The sequence below is a fragment of the Haliaeetus albicilla genome, chromosome Z (genome assembly GCF_947461875.1).
Source record: "Haliaeetus albicilla chromosome Z, bHalAlb1.1, whole genome shotgun sequence".
NCBI lineage: Eukaryota > Metazoa > Chordata > Aves > Accipitriformes > Accipitridae > Haliaeetus > Haliaeetus albicilla.
Window position 1 is genome coordinate 22,954,850 of NC_091516.1, and position 26,785 is coordinate 22,981,634.

The 26,785-nt window shown below is 42.2% G+C and overlaps 2 protein-coding genes across 6 annotated transcripts in view; one reads left to right on the forward strand and one right to left on the reverse strand.

Moving 5' to 3' along the window:
- Nucleotides 1–874, reverse strand: part of PSIP1 (PC4 and SRSF1 interacting protein 1) — a 35,186-nt gene extending 34,312 nt beyond the window's left edge. The window contains exons 1-2 of one of the 3 annotated variants that reach the window (XM_069775813.1): nt 743–874; nt 3–183 (exon numbers count right to left, since the gene is read on the reverse strand). In XM_069775813.1, coding sequence (XP_069631914.1) covers nt 3–74 — 72 coding nt within the window. In that variant the 5' untranslated portion in view covers nt 75–183; nt 743–874. Of the gene's footprint in view, nt 1–2; nt 184–715 lie in introns of all 3 variants that reach the window. The other 2 variants (XM_069775812.1, XM_069775814.1) reach the window with 2 other exon arrangements.
- Nucleotides 875–6,383: 5,509 nt separating this feature from the next.
- Nucleotides 6,384–26,785, forward strand: part of CCDC171 (coiled-coil domain containing 171) — a 155,933-nt gene continuing 135,531 nt past the window's right edge. For all 3 annotated transcript variants that reach the window (XM_069776854.1, XM_069776855.1, XM_069776856.1), the window contains exons 1-6: nt 6,384–6,978; nt 9,901–10,084; nt 13,843–13,981; nt 17,651–17,825; nt 20,746–20,927; nt 26,031–26,177. In XM_069776854.1, the coding sequence (XP_069632955.1) occupies nt 6,414–6,978; nt 9,901–10,084; nt 13,843–13,981; nt 17,651–17,825; nt 20,746–20,927; nt 26,031–26,177 (1,392 nt within the window). In that variant the 5' untranslated portion in view covers nt 6,384–6,413. The remainder of the gene's footprint in view (nt 6,979–9,900; nt 10,085–13,842; nt 13,982–17,650; nt 17,826–20,745; nt 20,928–26,030; nt 26,178–26,785) is intronic.

Consider the following 26,785-nt stretch of genomic DNA (forward strand, 5'->3'; position numbering starts at 1 on the left):
ACCCTGGCCGGCCAATGGGGATAACCTTTCATCTTGGCAAAGATCAAGTCTCCGGGTTTGAAATCTCGGCTCATGTTTTCTCACCGACGTGACGCCTGTTGCCGCCAGGCGAACTGGGCCGAGGGGAGGGGTCTGCACCTCCAGCCCCCACCACCGAGGCGCTGCCAGCCGCCCGAGGTCCCGCTGCCGGGATAAACACACCGGGGCGGGGGAGCGGAGGACAAGGGCGACACAGGAGGGGACATCAACAGCGCGCTCCCCGAGGGCGGGCGGCCCCCCAACCGGCAGCCGGGGGACACCGCGCCGCGCCCGCCCCTCAACCCCGCCGAGAGCCCGCCGGGGGGCCCAACGGTCGCGCCCGCAGCCCCCACCCGCGGCGCGCTCGCCGCACCGACGCCACACACATACCCACGCGGGCCGGCCCGGGCCGGGCCGCACGCAGCCAGGAGCGCCCGCCCGCCCGCCGCTCGCTCGCTCGCCCGCCCCCGCGCACACACGGCTCGGCTCGGCTCTCGGCTCGGCACGCCCGCCGCGGCCGAAGCTTCCCCCTTCCCCAGCCGGCACGGCTCCCGCCACACGGACGCGCCGCCCGCCCGCCCCCCCACCCACACATATAAGGCGCGATGGCGCGGAAGCGAAACTCTGCCCGTCTACCTGCCCTCCCCGCCTCCCTCCCGCCGCCTCAGCCGCGGCGGTCTGGCGCCTCGCTACCCACCGCGCTGGCGCCCGGCCCGCAGCCCACCTCCGCCTGCAGCAGCAGCAGCCGCCGCCGCCGCCGCGGGAGACACAGCCGCGCTCCCTCCTCCCACCAGGCGGGGCGGCACCAACCGGCACGCCGCAACCGGGCGGCGGAGGAGCTGGGGGGTGTCGGGGGGGAATCGGCTCAGGCCCCGCCGAAAACGGGCGGCTCGGCTCCCGCCTCCGCGTCTGGGCGAAGCGGGGCAGCCGCCAGAAGAAGCGGCCCGCCCGCCCCGCGGCAGGGAGGGAAGGCGGGAGGAAGGAAGCGAGCGACCCTCGCTCGCCCCCTCTCCCCTCAGCCGTGGAAGTGGCTCATTCCTCCTTCCGCGGGGCGGGGCGGCCGCCGTGCTGCCGGGGGGGGGCGGGGGAGGAGCCGGCTGGCGGCGGCGGCGGCGGAGGGGGGCGGGGTGCGGCGAGGCGGGCCGGGCCGGGCGCGCGGCCGTGAGGCGCCTCGCTTGCTCTCCCATCCCCGCGAGGGCGGCCCCACGCTTCGCCCCGCGCTTCCCCAAGAGTGGGGCGAGCTGCGTCGGGTCACGGCGGTGGCAGCGTGGCTGACAGGCTCGGGCCGGCGCTCCCTCGCTCACCCGCTGCGGGCAGCCCGGTGACAGGCCCTGGCCCGGGGCCACGCGCCGCTTCAGTCAGTCACGACTGCCGGCCGGCCGGCCGGGAGCCGGTGTCACCTACGCTGCTTAAGCCTGTGTCCCTGCGCCGGGGCCCTCGCTTCCCAGCCGCGAGCGTCGCCCCGTTCACGGACCTGGAGTAGCTGAAGATCACCACCCTCGTTGGTCAAATGGACGGGGGGCGTTCGTCCCCGCCGGCCCCTTTGTGTTCCTCCCGCCCCACGAGCCCTGCTGCAGAGGCCTCCCTTTCCCGCACTTCTCCTCCCGTCCTGCTGCCACGCGTGTCCCCTTCGCCTGCTTACGTTTCTCCATGTCTTGACTCCCCTCAGCACCCAACAACCCACGGGTTCAGCCTCTTCGGTCTACAGAGTTCCTGCCCACAGCTTAGTCGCCGCTAACTGCTGTTGCGTTTTCTTTTTTTTTTTTTACTGGGATTACCGTTAATGCAGACTTTCTGTTACTGCCCTTGTCTGCAGACCTTGGCTCCAGATTTTGACTCGACAGCTTCTTTCTCCCTGCCTGCCTGTCCTGTTGGGTCTAGTTCTAGTTCTTCTCCCTCTGTGTCGAAAATCAGCCAGCCTGTCAGCTCTCTGTGGCTTTGGTCCCACACAGCACCACCCGCAAGTCACTGTACCTTTCGTGCCTGCTAACATGCGTGCCAAAACCGGCAAAAAGCTGTAAGCCTACCAGCACAAAAAGTTACTTCTTACACGATTACATTGTCTCACAGGGGCAGACCTGACCATTTTGTCCTAGAGTGCTCATCCTTGGCATGTGCTCTGATGCACAAGTTTTGCATGCCAGTTTTCTGCCATCTGCCCTCCGTGCTACTTGCAGACAAAGGTAAGTCCTTGTGAGAAGAATTATCTTAGCACTTTCGGTTTTGATACTGAACCTCAAGTCAGGGCCAAAACGCCCACTGCACTTGCCACAGAGCAAGTTGTGCTTTGTTCAAGGCTCTCTAGTCCTCAAATGCAAACTGGTCATTCATGTATGTTAACTGCAAAACTTCATTCCATCTGTGCTGAGCATGAACAAACTGCAGTTTTCCAATGGCTTAAACTAGTTGAATTTGGTTGATTTTCTTGGAGGTCGTGAAGCTCACATCCCTGACATAAACATCAAGTTTCTACAGGGTTAGACAAGAGCTCATCAGAAAAATCGAAGATCATCAAGGTACTAGACTGGAAAAAAACTTTCTTCCTATGCACAAATGGATGACCACTTGGGGCAAAATTGTTTAAAAGAATTAAGACTAAGGTAGGTGTTCATCTGGAATTGTTTAGAGGGAGATGGAAGTTTGACAGCGGTAGAAATTTTACCTGCATTGGCAGATATGCAAGTCTTTATTTTGCTGCATTGAATCATTCCTATTTCAGCAATACATAAGGTTTCATATTTTTTCCTAAGTGAGAAAGTGTTGAGTACTGCAAAATCTGTGTATATTAATATTTTGCTACGCAGGAACTGACAATCTGCAGGGATTCCCTTAGCTAAGTCACTACTCTGTTGAATCACGTAGTTACATTTGTCTTCCATATCAGATTAAGTAAGTTCGTATTTTAGTTATGAAGCTATGCTTTTGGAATCTCTTGAGGACATTCCAATTTCCTCAGCCTTTGGAAGCAGTCTTTTGACTATGACATTTCTCAGGAATCAGAAGCTTTGCACCTGGTATTAAAATCAGTGAAGAGCAGCTGAAAATAATTCTTTTTTTCTAATTAAGGAAGCAACTCAAGCTGACTTGGTTTCACACAAAACTCTCTTGAAAAGAGACTAATGTGACTAAAGCATTTTTTAAAGGTAAAGAAAATTTGCTTTAAAGAGTGAAAAATAAAATTGTTTGAACAAGTTACATTTTGTGTGTAATCTGGCTGATTTGTACATGTTAGGTAAACACAAGATTGAAGACAAACTGTTCAAGTACAGGCACAGTGGAAGGAAAAAAAATGTGTATTTTGTAATCCAGACATTGTACTTGACAGTAACGTGCCACACTGATGCTATTACACTTTAAGGACGTTATCAGCATCTTTCAGCAAACGGTTTCATTTTGAATGACAGAATCTGCAGAGCGTCAGCCAGACCTGCCACCTGATGCTCGAGTACACCAATACGCATTAAGTTGTTACAAGCCATTTGTGAACTTTGGAGGTGAAAAACTGTTCTTCCTGTGAGGAGTTGTACGTCTTGAGCTTGCCTGTTTGAAAGAGCTGTTCCAACTGATTTCCTGCAGGTGTGGGTTAGGTCACATTGCAGACAAGCACACTGGTATCCTGTCTGCAAGTGAAGCAGTTGCTTCTTGCTCTGCCAAGGCCAGACCCACACTGAAGCACCACGTTCTCCTCTCTTTTTCCTGGAATGCCAAGCTCTCTTTCTAAACACATCATGAACAAGTCTCTCTCTGAAGGATAAAAAGTAAGTTAACGTTGAATTCCATGTGTGATACAACTCTGATTTTTTTCCACCTTTGTAAAATAAATCCCATATATCCTGAATATATATGTAGGTTTTAGACCAAAATATTCCCTGAACTGTGAAGAAATGCCTAAGACAGCGAATATATATGTGAGATGTATTTTTCAGTGTGGGAGGAAGGAAAGGTGCTTGTTTAGCTACATGCATGCAGCAGTAGTACTCTGTCTAAAGTGATTTTTGTGGATCAAGGTAAAAAATGATACGTGTGCTATTTTGGGCAAACTCATCTTATTCAGTATCTGGTAAGTTGTTTTGCTGCTAAAACCTATCGGAACTTGCAGACATGGTGTTAAGTGTCTATGATTCCTTCTATATTATCCCGTAATTTGTATTTCTTCATTAGCCAAGGCCACTTTTCATCACGTTCAATTTTTGACTACTCATCAGACAACAGCAGAGAGGAAGAAGCCCAGTTCACTATTGTATTTTTGATCAGCAAAAAAATGCCATGCTGTTATTAAAAGAACTGCAACATAATGAAATCTTCTGATTTTGTACACTTGGGCAAAGAACTTCTTTGATTTGGCATGATGCAGAAGCAGCAAAACCACAGCTAAAAGCCAGTTATACAGATCAGGTCACAAACTAGAAATGAAGTTTTGAGCCTTACCTCAGAGGGTGCAAAATATTATGGAGCTTTTTGTTTCTTGCAATTACAACTTCAGTCTATACCTTGAAGTATATCAGTATCAGGCTATACTTCACCACACATCTTAGAAAATCTTAGCCCAAAGTGGTATTTTTTTGCAGTTATAAGCAACAGGAAACAACTTCAGAATAAAAAGTACTAGGGCACCTTAAGTGCTATGCCACTACTTGCAATCACGAATTAAGTCATGCTGACCCGTAAGCCAAAGCAATTAGCTGTACTCTGAATTCAGTATGAGTGTTTTCCTGAGTGAGGACACCAATGGCAGCTCTGTGGTTAATACAAGCTGATTTTAATTTCATAAATAATTATCTTTAGCGTAATTTTGCTCCTATTGGGGAATTCCAAATAGAAGAAAAACCCCAACAATTTTTATGTGTTTTTATAAATATATATAAATAAACTATGCTTTAGTTTAAATTGCTAATAGTATTTCTCTGTAGATTTTTTGATGTTACAAGATCTGAGACCTTTAGACTCAAAAGTCTGAATCAAAGAAAGGTTAAGACTTCATTCTGCTTGTTTCCAGTTGTTGCATCCAGATTAAACAGTCACACCAAAGCTGGAGAGGGGGTTACCAGACTGAATACAACCTAGAAAACCTGAGAATAGGTAACGGAACACAGCTCCCTGTAGTGATAACAAAACAGCACTTACATAAGCAGCAGTACAGTACATGCAGCCTGTCAGACCGATGGGTGCTGCATATCCAGTGCTGAAGGAACACAGCACCTTACACAACTTGAGAGTTGTGTAAGCTTGCTAGAGTCTTATATATTTCCAATCTTCATGTGTCTCTACCTACGCTATTACTTGGGGTGAACTTTGATAACAGGTAAATTAAGTAGTCCCTTCTACAGGCAAGTATACTTGAGTTTCCCACAGGAGATTTATTTTTTTCTGTGTTTCCATATGCGCCCATTCTGTGCACTATCCATCAATAATATTATTGTCTCTTAAATGACTTGTTCATCTTCTGGACAGAGTGTTCTCAAATAACCTGGTCATTTTTGGACGGTATATTTTCTAAGATCAACCTGGTCATTTGTGGATTATATACTACCCTAGATAACATGGTAATCTATGGACATCGTGATACATTTTTCCTCTTCAGGTGCAGACCAATGTTCTTTTAAGAGACTATCTTACTGATGCTTTTCCAAGTGTGGTTCGTGATAGCTGTAATATAATCTTGCTCATGCAAGAGGACCCAGATTTCTCATGGTTTGTGGAAATTCAGGTCACGTATCAACAGTGAAAGAGCATGTATAAAAAGTACCTTTCAAAACACTTGTTACTCACATCTTAATGTGTATGTACTTACGATAATGTCAATGGTAGTTATTGAACATATTAACGTAAAATTGTTTTAATTCCCTTCAGCCTGTGACACACTTTCCAGAAGAATACCTTGTCCACGTCTCTAGGATACCGTAGGGTGGATTTTATTCAGCCTCTTGTGCTGCTGCTGTCTGACATCATATACGCTTGCATCTGGGGCCTGAAACCTCTCAGTGGAGATGTTCCATGAGAACCTTCCCATTTGTGCAGTGAGGCCAACAGAAGGGGAGTGGTAACCTTGTTACAGGTCTCTGCCAGCGGCCCCGCTGCGATTTTGCCCCATGGTCTTTCAAAATCATTACCTGTTCGCATTTCTTGGTCATCTGGGCGACGAATGTGCCGCCCCGCATTTGAGGACATCCAAGCCTCAGCCTGGCGTTCACGTTAGTCGGTCGTTTTCATTTCCTGTACGTATGTTCCCCATTATCTCCTTTTGGGGATTCGCTATCCCTAAAACATGGCTGGGGTCGCCCGGCCGCAAACATGCCCACATGCCAGCAGCTCTGGGAAGGAGGGCACGGCCACCCTCCCGTCCAGGAAGAGGGCTGTTCGGGGGTGACACCTGCGCTGCTAAGAACCGCCCGACGATGACGATGACGCTCGCTGGGGTGACAGCTCGGCGGGCCGAGGCCGGGGACAACCGGCGTCGGCTGAGGAGACTCGCGCGCACCCAGAAGCCCCGGATGGCCCCGAAGCAACTCCTGCGCCGGACGAGGCGCAAGCCCTCGGGGAGGGAGGGCGGCAGAAACCGCGGGGGCGCCGGGCCCCTCCGCCCGGCCTCCCCGGCGGCGCTCCCCGCTCCGCGCAGGCCGCCGCCGCGAGGGAGCGGGCATCGCGCCTCCGCTTGCCCAGAGGGCCGGAGCCGCGGCCGGGCGGCGCTCCCGGCCCCGGCCCGCCGGAGGGAAGCCGAGGCGGGAGCCCCAGGCGGGAGCCCGGGACGACCGCCGCCGGCCGCAGCTGCGCGCCCCGCCCCGCGCATGCGCGGCGCCCCGCCCGCGCCGAGCGGCGGCGTTACCGGGGCTCTCGGCGGGCTCAGTGCGCGCCGCCGCAGCCGGAAGTCGCCGTTGGGGAGGCCCGGCGCGCGGCGGGGCGGGGCCGCGTCCTTCCCGCTGGGCCCTAGCGACGGCGCGGCCCGCCGGCGGCCGCGGACAGGTGGGACCGGGCCGGACCGGACCGGCGGGGGGGGGCGGTTTCGGCGGGACGGGCGCCTCACGCACGGCTCGGCACCGTTAGTCCTTCTGGCCGCCCGCCGGCGGCGGCACGCTGCCTGGTGCGCAGGCAGGGCGGCGGGAGGGCCGCGAGGCCGTTCCGCCCGGCACCGGCAGGCCGGCGGCGGTCGGTGGACGGAGTGCCCGGTCGTGGCGACGGAGCTTCGCGCTCGCTTCTCGCTGGCGGTGGTCTTTGGGCCGCCGCCCCGCCCTGAGCTGCCGCCCAGCCCGAGGCTCCCGCCGGCCCTTTCCCGTCAGCTGCCGGCACGCCGCACGTCACTTCGGCCTGCCAGGTACACCGGCGGAGCCACTGGTACAGAGTGCGCTTAAACCAGTGACGTCTTTGGTGTAAGCGTAGTGAAGCGATGCTGTTGCTTTGATTTTTAGCTTGCGTAAGATTTTTGGTCTACCCTAATGAAAATCTAGTGCTTCTTTCGGCTGAAACAACTGCTGGGGAGTTTTTATAGGTCCCAGTGCAGATACGGTAGTTACACCTGGCTTTGTATGATCTAAAGTAGTACATCTTGAGATCGTAGTTAGATTTATTTTGAGTAGTCTCAACCACAGAACAGTTTGTGTTGGACCTTCAAAGATCATCTCCTTCCAGTCCCCCTGCCATGGGCAGGGACACCTTCCACTGGACCAGGTTGCTCAGAGCCCCATCCAGCCTGGCCTTGCACACTTCCAGGGATGGGGCATCCACAACCTCTCTGGGCAACCTCTTCCAGTGCCTCACTACCCTCACAGTGAAGAATTTTTTCCTAGTATCTATTCTAAATTAGTGGCCTTGCTGAAGTTAATTAAGTGTATTCAGAAGTTCATGAGGTGAATATGATACGAGTTTTGTAGGGAGTATCCGTCAAACATATTAAGTCCTCAAACACTTCTTATACTTAGAGGGCCCTATGAGCCGTTACATGCCACTTCAATGCTTTTTTTTTTGTAGGTGAAATAGCATGCTTTTGGAATGCATTCGTGTGCTAATAAACTAGCTATTGATATATATTTTAACAGAGGAATGTTGTGTATTCAAAACTACTACCATTCCTAGAAAATGTTACTTAGATTTTCTTTTTCTTCCCCCTCGATGTGACTTAAGAGCAATTTCGGGAAGTTTTAAAACTGCAGAATGATGTGGATGTGACAGTACCTTTTGATTATGTTTTGAGACTAACATTTTTTTCTACTGTTCATTATGAGATTTTCGGTGTAGGTTGCAGTAAAGCTTAAAAGGGTTGTATGAAAAACTAGTTTGTCAGTGTTCAGACCTACATCTTAGTGTGAAAATTTAGCACAATCGATAGAGGTATAGTTTGTCATACCCTGATACAACAAATTTTTTTATTCAAGTAATTGATCTTTGTTGAGAACAATACTACAAATACTCTGTCAGGATTGTTCTTCTCTCATGTAAAGTTGGAGTTTTTAGTTTGCAAGTTACTAATAATTTAATGGGCCTTAACATGTGCCTAGCAATTGTACCACAGACTTGTCTATACTTTGAAAATGAGGTCTTTGACTATTTTCTCAGTTGAGATGGAAAGAAAGCTGTGTTACTTTCTCTAGGAGTGTGAGTGACAGTTGTATGGTAGTTATGTGTTTTGGGGCTTATGAACACATGTGCCAAGGTGAATTCTGATGGGTAGATCTTAAAAATCACAAATGATACATCTAAATATTCTTTGTTAACAAACCAAAGCAAACTTAACCTTCATTGTACTTTTCTTCCCATATTACTCCACTTGATTTTGAAGACACTTTGGAGTAACTGTGTGTTTGAATATAAAGCAGTATGATAACCCTGGGCACTAGTTGTTATGCTTTTCTGTAAAAAAAAAAAAGTTTTTAGAAATAGTACGTTTATTCTTGTTGCATGTTTTGTTAAAATTACAGTTTGAAGCAGAAATGCATTTTTTCTTCTTCAGATTTCTAGATTATTAGCTACTGGATCAATCAAGATCAGCTTATGTTTAACGTATTACATCGAGTACTTCTGTGTTCAGTCCAATGGAAATAGATTGTGGCAACCATGTGGCTGCAAGCCAGAGATGGTAAAGATGGAGTCCAGGCTAGTTTCTTGTTTTGGACTTTAGTGTGGATGTCCATCTGCTGTGGAGTTCAAAAGCAAACCTTCATAGCTCATTAATCTTCACTGTTGAATACAGCTTATTCTTTATATAACCTTGCTTTAATTAATGGAAAGAACTCATAAAAGAGTTTGCTATTCAACTTGAAGGAGTTTTTTTAAGGTCTATGTTATAAATATGTTATCTGTATTGATTTCTTTTTATGAGTAACACTAAATTAGTGAGCTTCTTCTAAAGATGAGCTGAGTAATAGTTTAATTTAGTATTCCTCCTGTATACCCCTAAATATTGCTGATACATCTAATACAATAAAAATACATTCAAGTAGAAGGTTCCAGGTTTATGAAGCAGTTAGAAGACTTGCTATGTTAAAGACTGCTATTAGACAGCAAACCTTGGATATTGACCTACTACAAAAATGGTACATGCATTTATCTCCCTTAGAATTATTTAGAAGAGAGATGGAGTTTGTCATCCTCTTAGGAGAATAGAGAATGCAGGGAAACAATCTGTGCAAACATAACTTTTTGTATTGACATCCCTCTGAAAACCCTGGCAGTGGATATTCTACAAATTTTATTTATTTTTTTTTTGTCTACGATATTCAAGTTTAGTCAACTAGCAGGACAATCCTCTTTGTTGACTAAAACTGATGTCACATTACAGTTGGTGATAATTGTTCACATGACATAGTAGTAACACTGTTTGGTGAGTGTTCGTGAGCGTTAACAAATGATTCTTCTATTATGTTGCCAAATAAACTAAAGCATTTGTTACAGGTTTTGTTACAGGTTTTAATGTTTTTGCGATATGGAAAAGAGTAATCTTTGAAGCTTGTCAAGTAAAAGTATATATGGTCAAAGAAGATGTTCATTTTCCAGAGTTTATAGACTTAAAAAGCTGCATATTGGACATCATGAGTTTGTCATCTCCGGTCAGCTACACTGTCACGGAAGCTAAATGGTGAGCTCCACTTCTGTATTTTTAAGTCTAGTAATATGGTTCATGTTTTTGTGGTTTATTTTCTAGATCCCTGAAATTATGTAATTCAGACTGAAGAAGAACCAGGTATGGTGTAATACATGCAATATAGTCACTATATGAAAAGGTTTACTTGAAGGCGTGTGTACTGGCCATCTGATGTGCAAGAATTCTCACACAACTGTAGGAATCATTACTTAGAGATAGAGGGAGTTCCTGTCTGCAGTTAGGAACGGTGATCTGGAGTTACAGAATGGTTTTCTGCATTAGCTGAGGTAGTAGAGGTTGGCCTTAAGTCTTGCACATGGCTCTTATTTTTATAACCTGATACGTGTTTGATCTTTGGCACAATTAAAGTAAGCTTTAATTCGTTCTGTTTGTTGTGGCTGTGAGAGCTATTTGGCACTATTTGAAGTCTGATAATACAAAACTGCCAATTATGTAGGAACAGCAAAATTCCACAAATATGATCTTTGGTTAGGAAATCAGACTGCAGACTACTCCTTCAGCTGGGAAAGTTTAGCAAAATTCCACTGCTATGTAATAAATGAAAGAAAATGTCTCTCTGTTAAAAAATGACTCTACGTTTTCTGCTAGATGTGGAAGAAAAGCTAGTGAAAAACTGTTTTTCTGCAATGTGCTATGTTCACTGTAACTAGCTGACTTTTGAAGTGCATGTGAGTTTAAAGTTTTCGAGTTACAAAAAGTCATTCTGCAATGTAGGACTCAAAAGCTATTTCACCTGCTTATATGCTTTCTTGAAGAATCTTAAAGTACTAATAAAAATGGTGTCTTAGATAAAAGCTGTAGGTAAAATACATATTTTAGTTCAAAACCAATGATCGATGAACTATGAAGATATACAAATGGAAGTACAAAGCATTCTCTGAATTCCTGTTAGACTGCAAATCATACATGCTGTGAAACTTTCCAGTGATTTTTTTTTTTTTTTGTGGTTTTGTCTTTGATTTAAGCTTCTGAGAGCTATATGCTTGTAGCACTTCTACTTGTAATATGAATATGGAAGGAAGACTCTCTTACAACAGGTATTATGAAGCTTTCATGAAGTACTGCATGTGCTGGCGACGCTGTGATGATGAAATATCACAGAAATAAGAGTTCTTAAGGACAATCACTATTTTATTTGAAAACGTTTAAGTAGACAAAATAATGAAGTGGTTAACATAGTAATGTTCCCTTGTTTTGTTTTTTGTTTTTTTTTAAAGTGGCTGATTCAATTTGATTCTATACTAAGAACGATAATAGGGTTTTCTGCTTTATGGATTTAATTTTTAAGTAATGGCATTGTGAGTTTAGAAGCTATGCAGAAAATGCTATTTTAAAAAGGTGTTTAATGCTTTTTTTCCCAGTAGTTACTGTTGTGCCTTAGTGCTCTTATGCACTTTTCATTTCTATAATGTCCCTAATTTGCTATTACTTGTGATGTTCTGTAACTTGTTTGGGGTTGTTTGGTTTTTTTTTCCACTGGTCCAGTTAAGCAGAACAGTTAATCACATAGTTAAATTTTCCTCTGAGTAAGTTTTATTGTGTAGATATCTCTATTGTGCTCTTTTTTTTTTCCTGGATAATTAATAAAGGAGTTGGAATGAACAGTTTTCGTGAAAGCTGATTGCCATACAAACCAATGTAATTTACTTAAGAGATTTAAAGGTGTTTTTTTATTTACTCTACAAAAAGTACTCATTCCCTTTTTCACATTCAGTGTGCTCTCTATGCAAGAAGTATTAAATATCACCAGGTTTAAAGAAGCAAAACGACCTCCCTGCTGCCTGCAAACTAACAAAATCATTACCCTTTCCATAACCCTTGTTTCTTTGCCCTAGTCCTCCCCAGTTTTCAATCTAGGTTCTGTTTTAGTCCCTAACCTGTGCCTTGCTAACTTTGGTGCTGCCTGGCCTTTAGCTATCTGTAGTTGGGATTGATACTTGTTGCGTCATCTCTGAGTAAGTTGACTTGCCTTTCTTTCATCTGTGTTTTTCCCAGCCATGGAAAAATAAAGGTCTCCGAAACCTATTATCTGATGTCCACAAACAAGCTTTTATACAGTTTACAGGTTCTCTGGCTGTTCATATCCTTCTTTCCTGCTTGACTTACCACTAGATCTTCTTATTGCAGTGGCTAGGAGTTGCATAAAATAATGATACGTGATTTTACTTACCTTGTTTCTGACCTTTTGCCCTTTGAGTTATGTTGGTTCCTTTGGGTATGGCTCCCATAGTAAACATTGAAAGCTAATAATGTGCCTGTGGTTTTCTTGCAGTACATGCAGGTTTTAATGGTCCTTATCTCCTACATTTATTAAATACATAAAAAGTGTTAAGCACATGGCACCCTGTGGTACAATTACAGATGTCACACAATTATTCTGATGCCATAGATGAAGTCCATCTTGTTTTTAAAAGGAAGTAGACTTAGTATTTATTAAATTATAAAATATTTATAGGCTGCAGCTAAAAACCTGCAATTTCATCCTTTGTTATTAGTAACGTCTTTAGAGGCAACACTTAATCTAAATTACTGTTCCCCTTGTTGATGATGTTTGTGCCTTTTTGGCTAGTCAACTTCTGTGAGAAAACATGTATTTCATCAAGTAGAGTTCTCAGTCGTGGAAAATCTTAATGGTGCACAAACCTAGGAGTAAAGTCGTCATTTTTTTATTTAGAAAGAATAAATAATTAAATCCTGGCAGACTGTCATTTCTGTAACTAATAATTAAGACTTCATGTAGGCAAAGGTAAGCTATTTTAGTATTTTCAGTTCTGTATGAAATGATGCCAAATTTGTTGTTAATTTAATCATGTTTCTTTTTACAATATATTTCATACTTAGTGGTCCTGACGACTTGTGCTTTTGTGTGGAGCAACTAATTATTGCAGCCAGTCTTATATATATAAAAAAATGTGAAAGCTGACATATATAAAATAATGTGAAAACTGATTTTTAACTCCTGAAATCATTCAAAAGTTGCCTGGTTTGAAGTTACAATAATTGCACATAAGATTATTAAACTAGTTCATTTTAATTAAATATGTGTTTTTATACTGATTTTTCATTCTACATATAAAAGCTTGTTTTGATTATTTTAATATTGCTTGTGATGCTCAAGGGCTGATCCTGCTAACTGCCAAGTAGATTTTCTTTTAACTGAAGTAGTGGAAATGAAGATACAGGTTATTTTAGAGGACTAGACCTTTAATTTGTACTGTGTTTGCTTGTGTGTAGTTTAAATGTATATATCTTTGAATAAAAAATGTGGAAAAGTTATTTTTGTTCCACATATGTGCATTTGTTTCATGACAGAGGTGGTTTTGAGATGGTAACGCATGTTAAAAAATGAGCCTTACTGCAGGGTACAAACAAAAACTTGCTAGTTATTTTAAGTGGTTGGAATGATGGTTTTTAAACATCCTGAAAGTTTATTGAATCAATAATAAAGATAATGAAAAATAATAAAAAACATGTTATGCTTAAATCAACTTTAGGAAATCCGAAGTGCATATCTGTTTTAAGTTCTGCTGCTACATCTCTCGTATCTTGCACAATAAACAATTCTGTATAACCTTGTTTTCAAAGAGCAATAGTGTGATGACAATTGCATGGCTTAATTTTACTTAAGTGAATGTTTAGAACTTTGTGCTCACAATATGGTCATTGAAATAAGGGAACATTAAAACTTAAAAGGTATACTTACTTTTTGTGAAAACATTCATATTTTGCAGCTTACATAATGCCAAGTGTGAGTCACAGTTACTACAAAGTAGCAATGAATCAGAATTGGATGCTGCTGAAGATCTGAGAAGGAAACTCTGTCAAGCTAAAAAAGAAAAATTAGATTTAACCATTAAACACAATCAAGAAGTAAGGACTTTTTTGTTTGCTTTATTTAACTCCTGGAATAAATGCAATCTTGTTTCGTTAGAACAATACTCTTGTGTGGTGTATCAAAACCACAGTCATTAGCTGAAAAATAACAAGGTGGCACTGTACAGACCTCTCATACCTGTTCATAGGAGCTCTTAGCACCTCTGCTGGCATTGTTAATAGTTAAAGTTGCACCAAGCAGAGTGCAGATTTTCTTTGGGGAAAGGAGTCACTGCCACTACCAGTAGTTTATTAGATAAAATTGCCTGGTGACACAATACATAAAGGCCACAGCTTGAATCTAGTCTCATAAAAAGATCTTATTTAGTTCTTATTTATATTTTTTTGCAGGGTATTGAAGTGTCATTTTAATTCTGCAGAAATCATTTGCAACTCATAAACCTAGTACACTATTTTTGTGTGTGTGTACAGCAAATCCAGCTGGGATAGCCTTTGGTGGTCTTGCAATGTTTCAGCTTGTGCAAATTTGCAGTTTTCAGTAACTATAACAATGTATAACGTACAAATGTAGTGATGTGTTTGTCAATAACTTCATACATGTTAATGAGAACTTCATTCGTAGGGAAATAATTTACCTGCATTACAAAGGTTTTCCCTGATGCTGTTGTAGCGAATTAGTATTGAAATGAAATAGTAGTAAGAAAATACTTAATCTTTTCTTTAGCTTGAATATCAGCTTTCGCACTGATATATATAAGAAAAGGTGGCCACTGAGTATGGAAGTAGTTGGAATCAGTTTCAGATTTGTTGCCAGTAGGAACACTTCCCACACTTGCTAATGCCAATCTGGCAGCTGATATCCTGGTTTAAACTGCTGGTGCAGAAGGATTGTTACTACTATGGGTAACAATTCTGCCCTTAGCAGTTTGCTAGGGGCAGTTGTTGTGGGTGCTCATTCATCTGCTTTGCGCTAAATCCAGCCAATAAACCAAATTTGTTGTTCTATATCCATTTATTTATTGGGGTGTATACCCAAATTAAGAGATTCCTGCTTTTCCCACAATGACTTCCTCTTGTGCTGCAGTTAATTTGTTATTTTCTCATTGCCCCATCAACTGTGGGGTGATTGTTTAAAAATGGATCCCTGGAATTAATCCGGATTTTAAGAAAACCCAAGCAAACCACCTCTTACATTGAGAATTTGAAAGCTGGAGGTCCACAAGGATCTTCTGCACCATTTTGCTGTTGTGGTTTGCACCACAAAGTCAGATTGCATTTTAAGTAGATAAACTACTTGAGAGACTGGTTTTTTTTTCCCCTATCCGTTTACTGTATAGTTACAGATAATGAAAGTGTGCAAGTTACCTACATGCGTTACTTATTACTGAAGTCAAGGGACTACTTTGTAGATGTTCTGAAGAAATATATGTTTTACTTTCCACCTTCTGGTGTTGAAATAGCTTGAACTTGATTTTCTGGACCCAGTTTTTGGCAGCAAAGAATAGACTATGTTTCCTAATCTGGATAAGATCACTTTTTGAAGCATTTTCTGTTCTTTGTTGTCTGTTAAATTTAATGGCATTCTGTTTGACTACTGAACGTTATTGGACTGAATTTTATGTTCATATGTATACTTGTGTGTTACTACATGTCTGATAGTCTAGCATCCTAACATGACTGTTTCTCCAAGTGTTAAATTTAATGAAAGTTACCAGAAAATTGCCTATGGAATACAATGTTTCTGTTGCTGCAGATTTTCGTTTGGAGGGAAGGAACATAACAGTATGATGACTTTTATTTCCTTAAGATAGTGTATTTTTGAAAGAATAGAGGGGTATGTTTAAGGTACATGAAAGTTATCCAGGAATGTCCTGGTTTTGGCTGGGATAGAGTTAATTTTGTTTCTAGTAGTTGGTATAGTGTTATGTTTGGATTTAGTATGAGAATAATGTTGATAACACACTGAAGTTTTCCGTTGTTGCTGAGCAGTGTTTATACTAAGTCAAGGATTTTTCAGCTTCTGATGCCCAGCCAGCAAGAAGGCTGGATGGGCACAAGAAGTTGGGAGGTGTCGTGGTTTAAGCCCAGCCAGCAACAAAGCACCAGGAGGCCGCTCACTCACTGCTCCCCCACCCGTCCCTGCTCCCTGGGATGGGGAGGAGAAAATATAAAGAAAAGCTTGTGGTTTGAGACAGGGACAGGGAGGGATCACTCACCAGTTATGGTCACGGGCAAAAACCGGACTAAACTTGCAGAAAAAAGCAAAATCAATCTGTTGCCAATCAAATCAAAGCAGGATAATGAGAAATAAAACCAAACATTAGAGCACGTTCCTCCTCACCCCTGCCTCCTTCCTGGGCTCAGCTGCAATCCCAGTTTTCTCTACCGCCTCCCCCCAGCAGCGCAGGGGGACCAGGAGTGGGGCTTGGGTCAGTTCATCACACGTCGTCTCTGCTGCTCCTTCCTCCTCAGGGGCAGGACTCCTCACACTCTTCCCCTGCTCCAGCGTGGGGTCCCTCCCGTGGGAGACAGTCCTCCATGAACTTCTCCAACGTGAGCCCTTCCCACGGGCTGCAGTTCTTCATGAACTGCTCCAGCATGGGTCCCTTCCATGGCGTGCAGTCCTTCAGTCACAGACTGCTCCAGTGCAGGCTTTCCCACGGAGTCACGGCCATCTTTGGGACATCCACCTGCTTTGGCGTGGGGTCCTCCCCCAGCTGCAGGTGGGCCTCTGCTCCCCCGCTCCCCCCCGTGGGCTGGGGGACACAGCCTGCCGTCTCACCACGGGCTGCGGGGTCATCCCCTCCTCCCCCGCTCCTCCTCCCCTCCTTCCGCACTGACCTCGGTGTCTGCAGAGGGGTTCCTCTCACATTCCGATCCCCCTGCTCACTGCAGGTTCCCCCTCATAAATCTGTTCTCCCAGAGGTGCTGCCACCATCGTTGATGAGCTCAGCCTGGGCCAGAGGTGGGTCTGACCTGGAGCCAGGGAAGCTTCCAGCACCTTCTCACAGGAGCCACCCCTGTAGCCTTCTCCCCTGCTACCAAAATGCCGCCACACAAACCCAAAACAGGAGGGGACACAGCCAGGGCAGCTGACCCAAACTGACCAAAGGGGTATTCCATAACATGTGATGTTATGGAAACCGGGGGGGGGGGGCACGAACACGGGGGAGGGGAGTTGCCTGGGGCTGGGGTGGGCAGATCACTGCTCGGGAACTAACTGGGCATCAGTTGGCAAGTGGCGAGCAATTGCATTGTGCATCACTTGTCTTGTATATTCCAATTCTTTTATTATTGTTATTATTGTCACTTTATTATTATTATTATCATCACTATTATTATTTTCTTCCTTTCTGTTCTATTAAACTGTCTTTATCTCAACCATGAGTTTTACTTTTTTTTTCCTGATTCTCTCCCCCATCCCACTGACTGGGGGGTGAGCAAGCATTTATGTGGTGCTTAGTTGCAGGCTGGGGTTAAACCACAACAAGGAATAGGAACAGTTTGCATAAAAACCAGTAGAAGTACTTAAAATCTGCATAAGTGTGCATTTCCAAGACTATATTTCAAATTCAAGTGGAATAAGAAGGCAGCTGTAAATGCAATTCAAAATATCTTTTAAAATATTCTGTAGGTATATTTCTGTAACGTGCATTTTTTCAGAGGACCATTGTTGCCAGTTTTCTGAAACAATTTGTTTTCTAGCTGTCCAACTGTGAAAGCCAGCTAGTGAAATTACGGTCGGAAATTGAGAAAGGAGAGGCTCTTCGACAAAGTCTGGAGTATGAACTGGCAATTGCCAGAAAAGATGCTCGTCTGAAAACATATGCTGCAGAAGAGGAATTAAGTGATGCAAAAACCAAACTTGCGGAACTGCAAGGTAAGTTTCAAAAAAAGCAAACATGGAACAAAGACTAAGTGAGTTCCAAGTCAGGAAGACAAGTGAGAAGCAGTGACTTAATTAAATTTTCTAGTTATTGTTGTTTTTCTTGGATCGCTCTTAGCTTTCCCGTCTCTTATCCATCTGCTTTTGTAAACTCATAGGAGTTTACAAAACTCCTGCTGTTGCACGTGTGAATTAAAACTAACCTGCTAAACCTATCAATGCTCTTTCCTCTTGCCTTTTACCTTCTGTTGTTCCCTGTTTCACTGCTGTCCTTGGACAGAATTGTAATTGTGGTGGCTGTCTCCACATCCTGGTTGTCACTATGCCCAGCAGTTCTTCTTTTCTATTTCAGGGAGAAAAAAAGTCCATTCCTGTTCATTTGTTTGCACTATTTCCAAGAAGTTTTTTCCAGAGGTTCTCATCATGCTGCTGCTTTGTTTCATCTTTCCAAAGGTTTCAATTGTTGTCATTGCTCATGTCTGGTTTCTTTTCTTCTTATCATCCTTATTTCTCTTTTTGTAGGTAATGGAACATGTATGTTATGACAGTAGTATGTGGAAGGGAAGGTTTTTACCTAGACGTTTTTTCCCTACTAGTTTTGTATTCAGAAACTCAGATTTCCTTGTTCTTCCTCAGCAGAGAGAGATTTCTTATTCTTACAAGTAAGTGAGGTGCATTTTTAATTACTTAAGTAAGTATGGTACTTTTGTAGTCTAGTGTAGGAGATGTATTTGTGAGTGTGCTGAACCATTAATGTTCCATGAAGAGTGCTCCTTGTGGAGATTTTATGCGTTGAAGAAACTTACAAATACTTAAAGAACCAGGTGTTTTTTAAGATAATTAGAAAGCTGAACTTTTCACTCATTTGGAGAACACATAAGATTTTTGGGGTTTTTTTGTTTTTTTGGGGGGGTTTTTTAGTTTTTTTTTTGTTTGGGGTTTTTTTTTTTTTTTTGGATTGCAAACTGGAAGAAGGCATTTTTTTTCCCTTTGGAAATTCTCTTGTGATTGCAAGCTGAAGACTTGAACTGCTAGTTTCTCACTTAGAGGAAAGCTATGTTTCATCCTGTGTATGCTCACTTTACTGCTAGTTTGCTTGCCAGTTTAGGAACTGTGTGTGTGTGTGTGTTTATTCTAAAATACTTTAATTTTCATTTTGTGATTCACTTTATTATTCAGCAAACTCATTGGCTGCTGTATTGGGCCCAGCTGGCAGGTGTCATTGGTAGGTGTGGGTCTGTGGGGCAACCTGTGTGGGAGCGAAGAGGTCTGGGCCTGCCCAGAGCTGGTCCTGGCCAGCTCCGCAGCGGGCAAACCCACCCAGCGCTGCGCACCAAACCACCCACTGGAGAGTACCTGGTGCCTCTGCCAAAATGTGTTTCAGAAAGGGTGGTAAATGCCAAGAGGAAGAGAAAAAGAAGAAGAGAAACAGCAGGAGAGACGGGAGCAGAGCAGCAGTCTGAGCAGGGGCTGGGGCCGGGCCGAAGTAGTGACTGCCCATGCAGGCACCAGGAGGCAGGACTCGGAAGGGACTGTTGCTGATGGAGGACCCGCAGCACAGTGAGCCCAGTCTGCTGTGCTGCCTGGCACCTTCCTGAAGGGACTGGGCTACCATGCGGTGATGGGACTGGAGAACGAAAAGGGGGTAGGATAGGTTTTGCAGTGGGATGTTTTCCTAAATGTGTGTGTGTGTGTGTCTGTGTGTGTTAGTTTCTTTCAATACCAGAATCGGGAATTAGAAGTCTGTTAACTGTTACATTGGTTGAAATTTCTCAAAATGTTTTTTTCTTTTTTTTCTCCTGTGACAGGTGCCAAAGAAGTTAAATAATCATGGTGTTGCTTCTCAATTATTTTGCAGTTTATAACTTACTGCTTGTTTTCCCATGTCACATGTCACCTCATTTGGTGCTTTGATGTGACCCTGACTTAGCTTCTTGGTCAGAAGGCCTTATTTGTAGCTAGGCCTCTTCAGTATTTCCTCCAAATTGTTTTTCTGCTGTTCTCACTGAGGCTTAACTTTCTGCTGTCTGACAGTCCTTTCCCATCATTGTGTCCACTGATTTATGTCATCTTAATGTGCCTCTTCTGTTCATTTTATCCTTCTCCAACAGGGAAGAAACTTCAGAAAACTGGCATGAATTTGAAATAAAAATCTGTTAGAAAGTGGTGATCACTTAAATGCCGATGTAGGTAGCTGTACTCAGCAAAATGAAAAGCCGATATAAAGTACTTGCATCTGAAAGCTAGTATGTAAAATAAAGCAAAGTTGCTGGTCAAACTGCTTAAATAAATAGGCATAGGTAATGAAGCTTTCTGCAGCATTTAAGCTTTCACAGAAAAGTATATACAGTGTTCCCCTCTCTCAAGGCATTTAATGTGCTGAAGATTTACATCTCTTGAGCATCAGTAAATTTCCTTGGAAAAGTTAAGTCTTTGCTCACTAGCCCAACCTGCCTTAGGTTTTCCTATAGTCCCTTTCATGGGGCAGGTGCCTATCTTTACTGTCACTTAAACTGAGCTCAAAATTAATTGATACAGACTAATACCTACATCAAATAAACATTGGCAAATAAGCTGGCCAAATATTGTAGAAATCTGAAATTAAGTCCTCCATGCTGTAGAGACCTCACATGAAAGAGTTGCCTCAAGTTTTTATTCTTCCCAGAGGAGAAGAGTTTTAATTTATAAAAAGCTCTAAAGCATTCCTGTGTCCTTGTGTGAAAGGTGCTATAGGACCACAAAATTTGATTGTTTCTTTGTAGTGAAGGTCGTGCTCTCTGGTGCTCAAAGTGTTAATATTGCAATGTTCCACAAGATATCACAATACACAGAAAAATTGACAATCATTACACCTTTTTTTTTCTGAATATGCTTTGCAGTGCTACATGTCTTCTTCCTCTTTTTCTATAAACAGTATTGAATGAAAAACTTCAGCAGAAAGTGGCAGAGAGTGAGAAAATGTTTCATATTGCTCAGCAGAAGTGGAAAGAACAACAGCAAAGACTTGCAAGTGAGAAGGATGATATCCGCAAAACTTGCAACAGTGAATATGAATTGCTTCTTAAGGAAAGAACCAAACTAGAAAGTGTTTTGCAGGTATGATATTTTAATAGTTGAAAAGTTGCATGAGATGATGGCTGGAACTTTTCTGGTGCAAAGTGTGTGGTGGGTTGGGGTTGTTCTGGTTTAGGGAAAAAAAATCCCCCAAATACCTAAACACTGCAGAATACTTCTGAAGAATATAGCTTTATAAAGTTACACTTACTGTGTCACAGTATTTCTTGCTTTGATGGAATATGTTGTGGCTGATTTTCATGGTAAACACCTAAACCAAGTTACCAGTGGTAGTGAGGCCCATTTGCACTGTTGTGCAAAGCTGAGTTAGTAAAACTGGGGGCACCCAACACCTAGCTTCTGACTCCATTTGCCTCTTATCTCCCCCAGTCTGACATCTAATAGCCTGTAAACACCAAAATCATGTGTATAATACAGACACTACACACTGTCAGGGAACTCAAAATAGTGGTGATGGCATTTCCAGCTGTGCAATGTACATTATTCGCTCCATGCCACATATGAAAAATGACTGTTGTTGGAAATTTTGCCATTTGGTTAGGAAGAAATCATCTAATACTAAGAGATGGCCTTATTATCTGTTTTAGACTGAGGGTTTTTATTCTTCAGATAACTAATTTCATTGTATTTCATGATATAAGTAATTTTCAAAGTTGAGTTGCACTGGTATGCATAAATCCCTTAGGTGTTAAATGTGTAAAAAATAATAAAAATACAAAATTCTTTTTACACTTTTTTATATAGTCAAGCTATTCAAAACTGAATTAAGTTTCAAAGAAATCTAGCAGTATTATGGCGTGGAAGTGCTGAGTTAACATACCCAATTTTTACCGGCTCCACAGGGCACAGACAATTCACAACTATAATTTAATAATTTTAAACTTTTTAATTGACAACTGAATTACCTAATATCTTAGCAATATAATAATACCATCTGAGGAAAATCAAGAATGTATTCAGCTATAGTTATCCTTTATGCTTTTAAAGAAGTGTAGTGCAGAGGCTCTGTTAAGGCTGATAGCCATTTAGTCATATGCATGACATACGCAGAGAACAGAGTGCTACTAAGAGATTGACTCTCTTCAGCAAGACTTTTTCTTTTTCAATATTGCTATTTTCTTCTTTTATAGCTCCTCTTCAGATGTGGCAGACTTGTCTCAGTTGGTCTGGGCATTGGTTAAGCAGTAGAAAATTAGCCCTACTTTCTTCCTGCCTGGTCAACTCCAAGCCTGGGACAGGCCGAGACAGTGCCAAGCAGTCTTCCCAAATGACACAAAACAGTGCTTACCTGGCAGTTTGATGGCCAACCTACCTGTTGTACTACATCATGGTGCTGTTGGTCAGATGCTATATGGCACTTGTTGGAGCAGCTCTTAAAAAAACAGGGTAGAGAGAATCCCTTAATTACGTGTATTCCAAAAGTACTGTGTACTGACTCTTCAGCTGTTTGTTTGAAGGCAAGAGCTGGAAAGAGAGGTGCAATAATGAGACCTGAAGTAGAAATCAGGTAGTGTGTGGATATGTAGTGTTTCTGTGCATGGGCTGCAGAAGGAGTTGTACTCTGTTGTTACCTTAATGACCAGTAGCCCTGATGGTGGAGAGGATCCCACTGAACTGGATCTTCTCTGAAAGGACAAAAAGTAAGTTCCTTCCTCTCCCCAGTAATTTTGTGGATACGTTGAACAGTGCTTTGAAGGAACAGATAGGAGAACTATAAAGGAATAGGTAAACAAAACAAAAAAAAAAAAAAAAAGAAAAAGAGAAAGCCAGGGAAGGAGAAGGCTTCAGAGAAAAACATAGGAGTTGATGGACAGGTGACACCCTAAGGTCCTCAAACCTACAGAAACATGATGCAGTTTTCATTCAAAGTTGATGCTTAAAAAAGGGTTAGGTATGGGCTATGAAGAAAGCTATTTTTTTTAAGTTGCCAGGTGAAGTAGGCTAAGAGTGCAGCTTTGGCTCTGAGTTCTGGCTGACAATAGGCTGAGTTAGGTTGAGGAGGATTTGGAATGGACTCATCTTCTGTTCTATACAGTGTTTTGTAGAAGCCACATTCAGTGAGTTTAATACTGTATAAAAAATGCAATGTTGGAGAGTTACACGCTCTCAAGTCATGTTTGGCCTCAGATTGAAGGAACAGTGGATTACTTGGGACATAGTGTTCTCTGTCAATGGATGCATATTCAGAAGTAAAGGTGATCTGCAGAGGCAGGTGTTTGGTTGGTAAATTAAAGCTAGAAGATTGTCCACTCTTAAGGGAAACATGATTCACTACTAGGTGTCAACTCCTAACCTGCTTTCAGTAGTAAAATTGTTCCATTTTCCCACTTTGCTTTTGTAGCTGTTTCCCTGCCCATCACCCTAGTTATAGGTTTTATCTATAGTTATGAAATTCCAGCAAATTAAAAATACATACATAGATGTTAAATATGGACTTTTCCAGCAAATTAAAAAAAAACATAAATAAATGTTAAATATGGACTCGGCTGCCTTAGTTGTTGCTTGGAAGCTTAATTGATTTAATCTTGGAATAAATATCAGAAGAATCTGGGTTTATAAATTATGACTTCAAATGTGTTCCAGTCTTCTGCATTGTGTATTTACACACCTGTTTTAAATAACTTTTATAGTTATTTTGAGTTATGAAATGAAAGCTACGTAAAGTGAATTCAATTTTGGCCTTAATATGTACATAGAAATGAGATTCTAAGTATGTATGCAAATCCTCATTGGAAAAGCTGCACTTCATGAACTGTAGTTCTGAACTTGGCTATGAAAATGCTGAGGTAGGCATGGAAATGAAGTCAGCTTAACCTGTTGAAATGTGTCTCTAAGATAAGGAGAGAAAGTAATCCTCTCTGCTTTCTAGCAGGTTTGCAGTGTGCTCAATTGGGTGTGCTTAGCATGCCATCCACTTCATGAGACGTAGAGTTCAATAGCAAGTGCAATAGCATCACCTTGTGGTTAGTCAGAATATAATAGTCCTTCACAGAAGCACTCCATTTTTCCTTAGACTACTTGTGAAATCATGTTGTTTATACCCACTTTTTAAAAAAAAATCAGCCACGTTTTTCATAAGCAAATATATAGAGAGAGTAAGTGTGTATATGACATGCAGGTATACATGTGTGTGTATATATATATATATATATTTTTTTTTTTTTTTTTTTTTTTACATGGTGAAGTAGGTTTCTCTTTGAACCTTCTAAGTCCAGGTGACTGCTGGGATAGTCTTGCCCAGTTTCATACCAAGTCTGAAAAGTTTGGAGGCTTCTTTAAGATTCTGAAATCCATCCTACAACTCATATTGACTTGTGTAACAAGCTTGATGTATTCCTGTCAATTTTAGTCTGATTAATGTTAACTACTATTCCAGTATAAAATTTGTTTAAGTCTTGATGTAGTATTTTCCAGCAAACTATGTATTACTTATTTCATGTGGCCTTTTTCCAGCTCACTTTTGTTAATACCTGGAAGATATACCTGAGGAGATAAATATCCCTGTATCTTTCCAGTGTGGAGAGAGTGGGAGTAATTGTGTATTTATATAAAAATGATTAAAAATTTTTTTTAGCATGCTGATGGGAAGAAACCTGTGCATTGGCTTTATATTACAGGCAAAGTTAGAGGATTAGCTTAAATTTGGTCCATATCCAGGAATACTATTTTTGCAATACATTGATTTACTGAAGTTCCCATTTTTTTCTTCACATTTGTTTCACATACATGGTCCTTGTTATCTTTTCAGAGGATGCCAAAAAAATCAAGCGATAGTGCCTGCGCATGAAAGAAAAGAGAAAATAAACTTAATTTTTCAGTTACTAATTGGTAACACTTAGCACTGTAGAAGAGTCATAATTCCCTTAGTGTAATGTCTGAGTGGCCAAAACTTTCTACCGTAAATCTGGAGGAACTTCTAAAATTTGTTTTCCAAACTTTGGAAAAGACTAGTATTTCTTTGATCTTAATGTATAAACGTGGTTCTGTCAGACTTCAGTCTTCTGAAGAATCATTCTATATGAATAATTCAATTTCTTCTCCTCCTCCCTGCTCTGCAGATGCCTTATGATTAGTAATTTCTAGGAATAAGATTATGTGATGTAAAAATAATAGCAGAATTGCAGACCAGCTGGTTTATTTTCATAAAATGTCTCTTGCCATGATATTGAAAAGGAGTAAATGAACAGGAGGACTTATTGTAATCTTTCTGTATTTTACACAGAAAGTAATTTTAACAAATTGGGTCTCCAAAGGTCCTCCAACTAAATCACTGGATTTATAGCTTGTTTCTGATGCTAGTTACAGAAAAGCTTATTCCTGTCCACTAGACCAAAGCTTTTCTTTTTGAAACTTCTGGGATCTCCAGCTTACGTATACACTAGACTACTGGGGGTTCATTATTTGGCTACTTTCCTCTGAGCCTGGTGTGGTGTGAATGTGGATTTTTGTAGCAGTGACTCCACAGAGCTGCTGAATCCTGTAGTGTTAGTAATTATCCCAGCCTGTAGCTTGGTTCAACTTCTGAATGCAGAAATTGAAGTGGGGAGCAGCTTGATTATTTTATTCTACTGAGAACTTCAGAGTTCATGTAGATATTTTTAAAGTAATTAAGTTTCTAGATGGAAGAAAGTCTTTCTCAGAAGAGCAGAAATGGACATTATTTAGTCTACGGGAGTAACTATTTCTAAAAATGTCAGATTCAATTTCAAGTTCTAACAATTAAAACCAGAACAAAATAGAGCAACTGTCCCTATGTTATCATTTCGTCAAATGCACTTAACTGTTTACCCCTCCATCATTCCTGTTGAGCTGGAAGAGAGAAGAGATTGGAAGAGCAGCCTTGTACTCTTTAGAGGGTAAGATTTCCTGTGGGGAATTGGCTCTGATTAGTATTACCGCAGAAGGTCATGTTCATAGTGATTTTTGAACCAACACATTTTACCTGGTGGGGAATGAAGAGCATGTCTGCTGTTGGGTAAATTGTTCTGTTGACATGTGCTAACACATTGGATTTTAATAACCTGTTCTGATGCAGTCTCCATTCACAAAATATTCCTCTTTTGAACTTTTTACTATAATTTTTTAGCTTAGTAAAAGCATCTTCTAATGCTTTATTATTTTTAGGAGCAGAATAACGCATTGCAAAATATGTGCAAGAAAATGAAAGATATGGAGGTGGAACACAATGATTGTACTGAGCTGCTGAGGCGCCAGGCCAATGAGCTTGAATATAGTGCTGAACGAGAGGAGCGACTTAAAAAAGAACTTGAAGTAAGGTTTTTTGATTATTGCTATTAGTCTCAACAGCACTGACACTCTGAGCAAGTTCATTTTTGAGGGATGGAACATCCCACTTAGGCTGTGAATTCTGTATACTGGATTAACAAAACGTTGAACATCTGTTTCGCAGAAGAGGCTGAACTGATGAATGCCACTTACACTGTGTGCCTGACTTGAGACTGGTGTTTGAACAGCAGATGGGAAAAGGTTTATGTAAGCATGAAAACAAGGCTAACTTTACTTTAGGAACTGTGTACATTTTCCCTAACCTCTTAATTTGTCTATCTTCCTATCTTTTTTGCTTAAGAACAGATTTTGAGAATTAGTGATTTTGCAATGGAGAATCTACTGGAGCTGAGAAAGTCACTAGATGTTGTGCTAGGTAGAAAGAATAGCATACTGGAAGATCACAGTGGTGTTATGGCAGCCTCTTCCTATCTAGACTTAAATCCCACAGATAGTTTTAGTTTGCCTGTCTGTTGAGTGACACCCATTGCTGAGAAGTCTCAAGTCTTTAATATCTTGTAAATGTGTCCTTTTGTTAAACTGCTAGTTCTCTCCTAAATTTCAACATTCTGTTCAGTGATAGGCTTTGTATT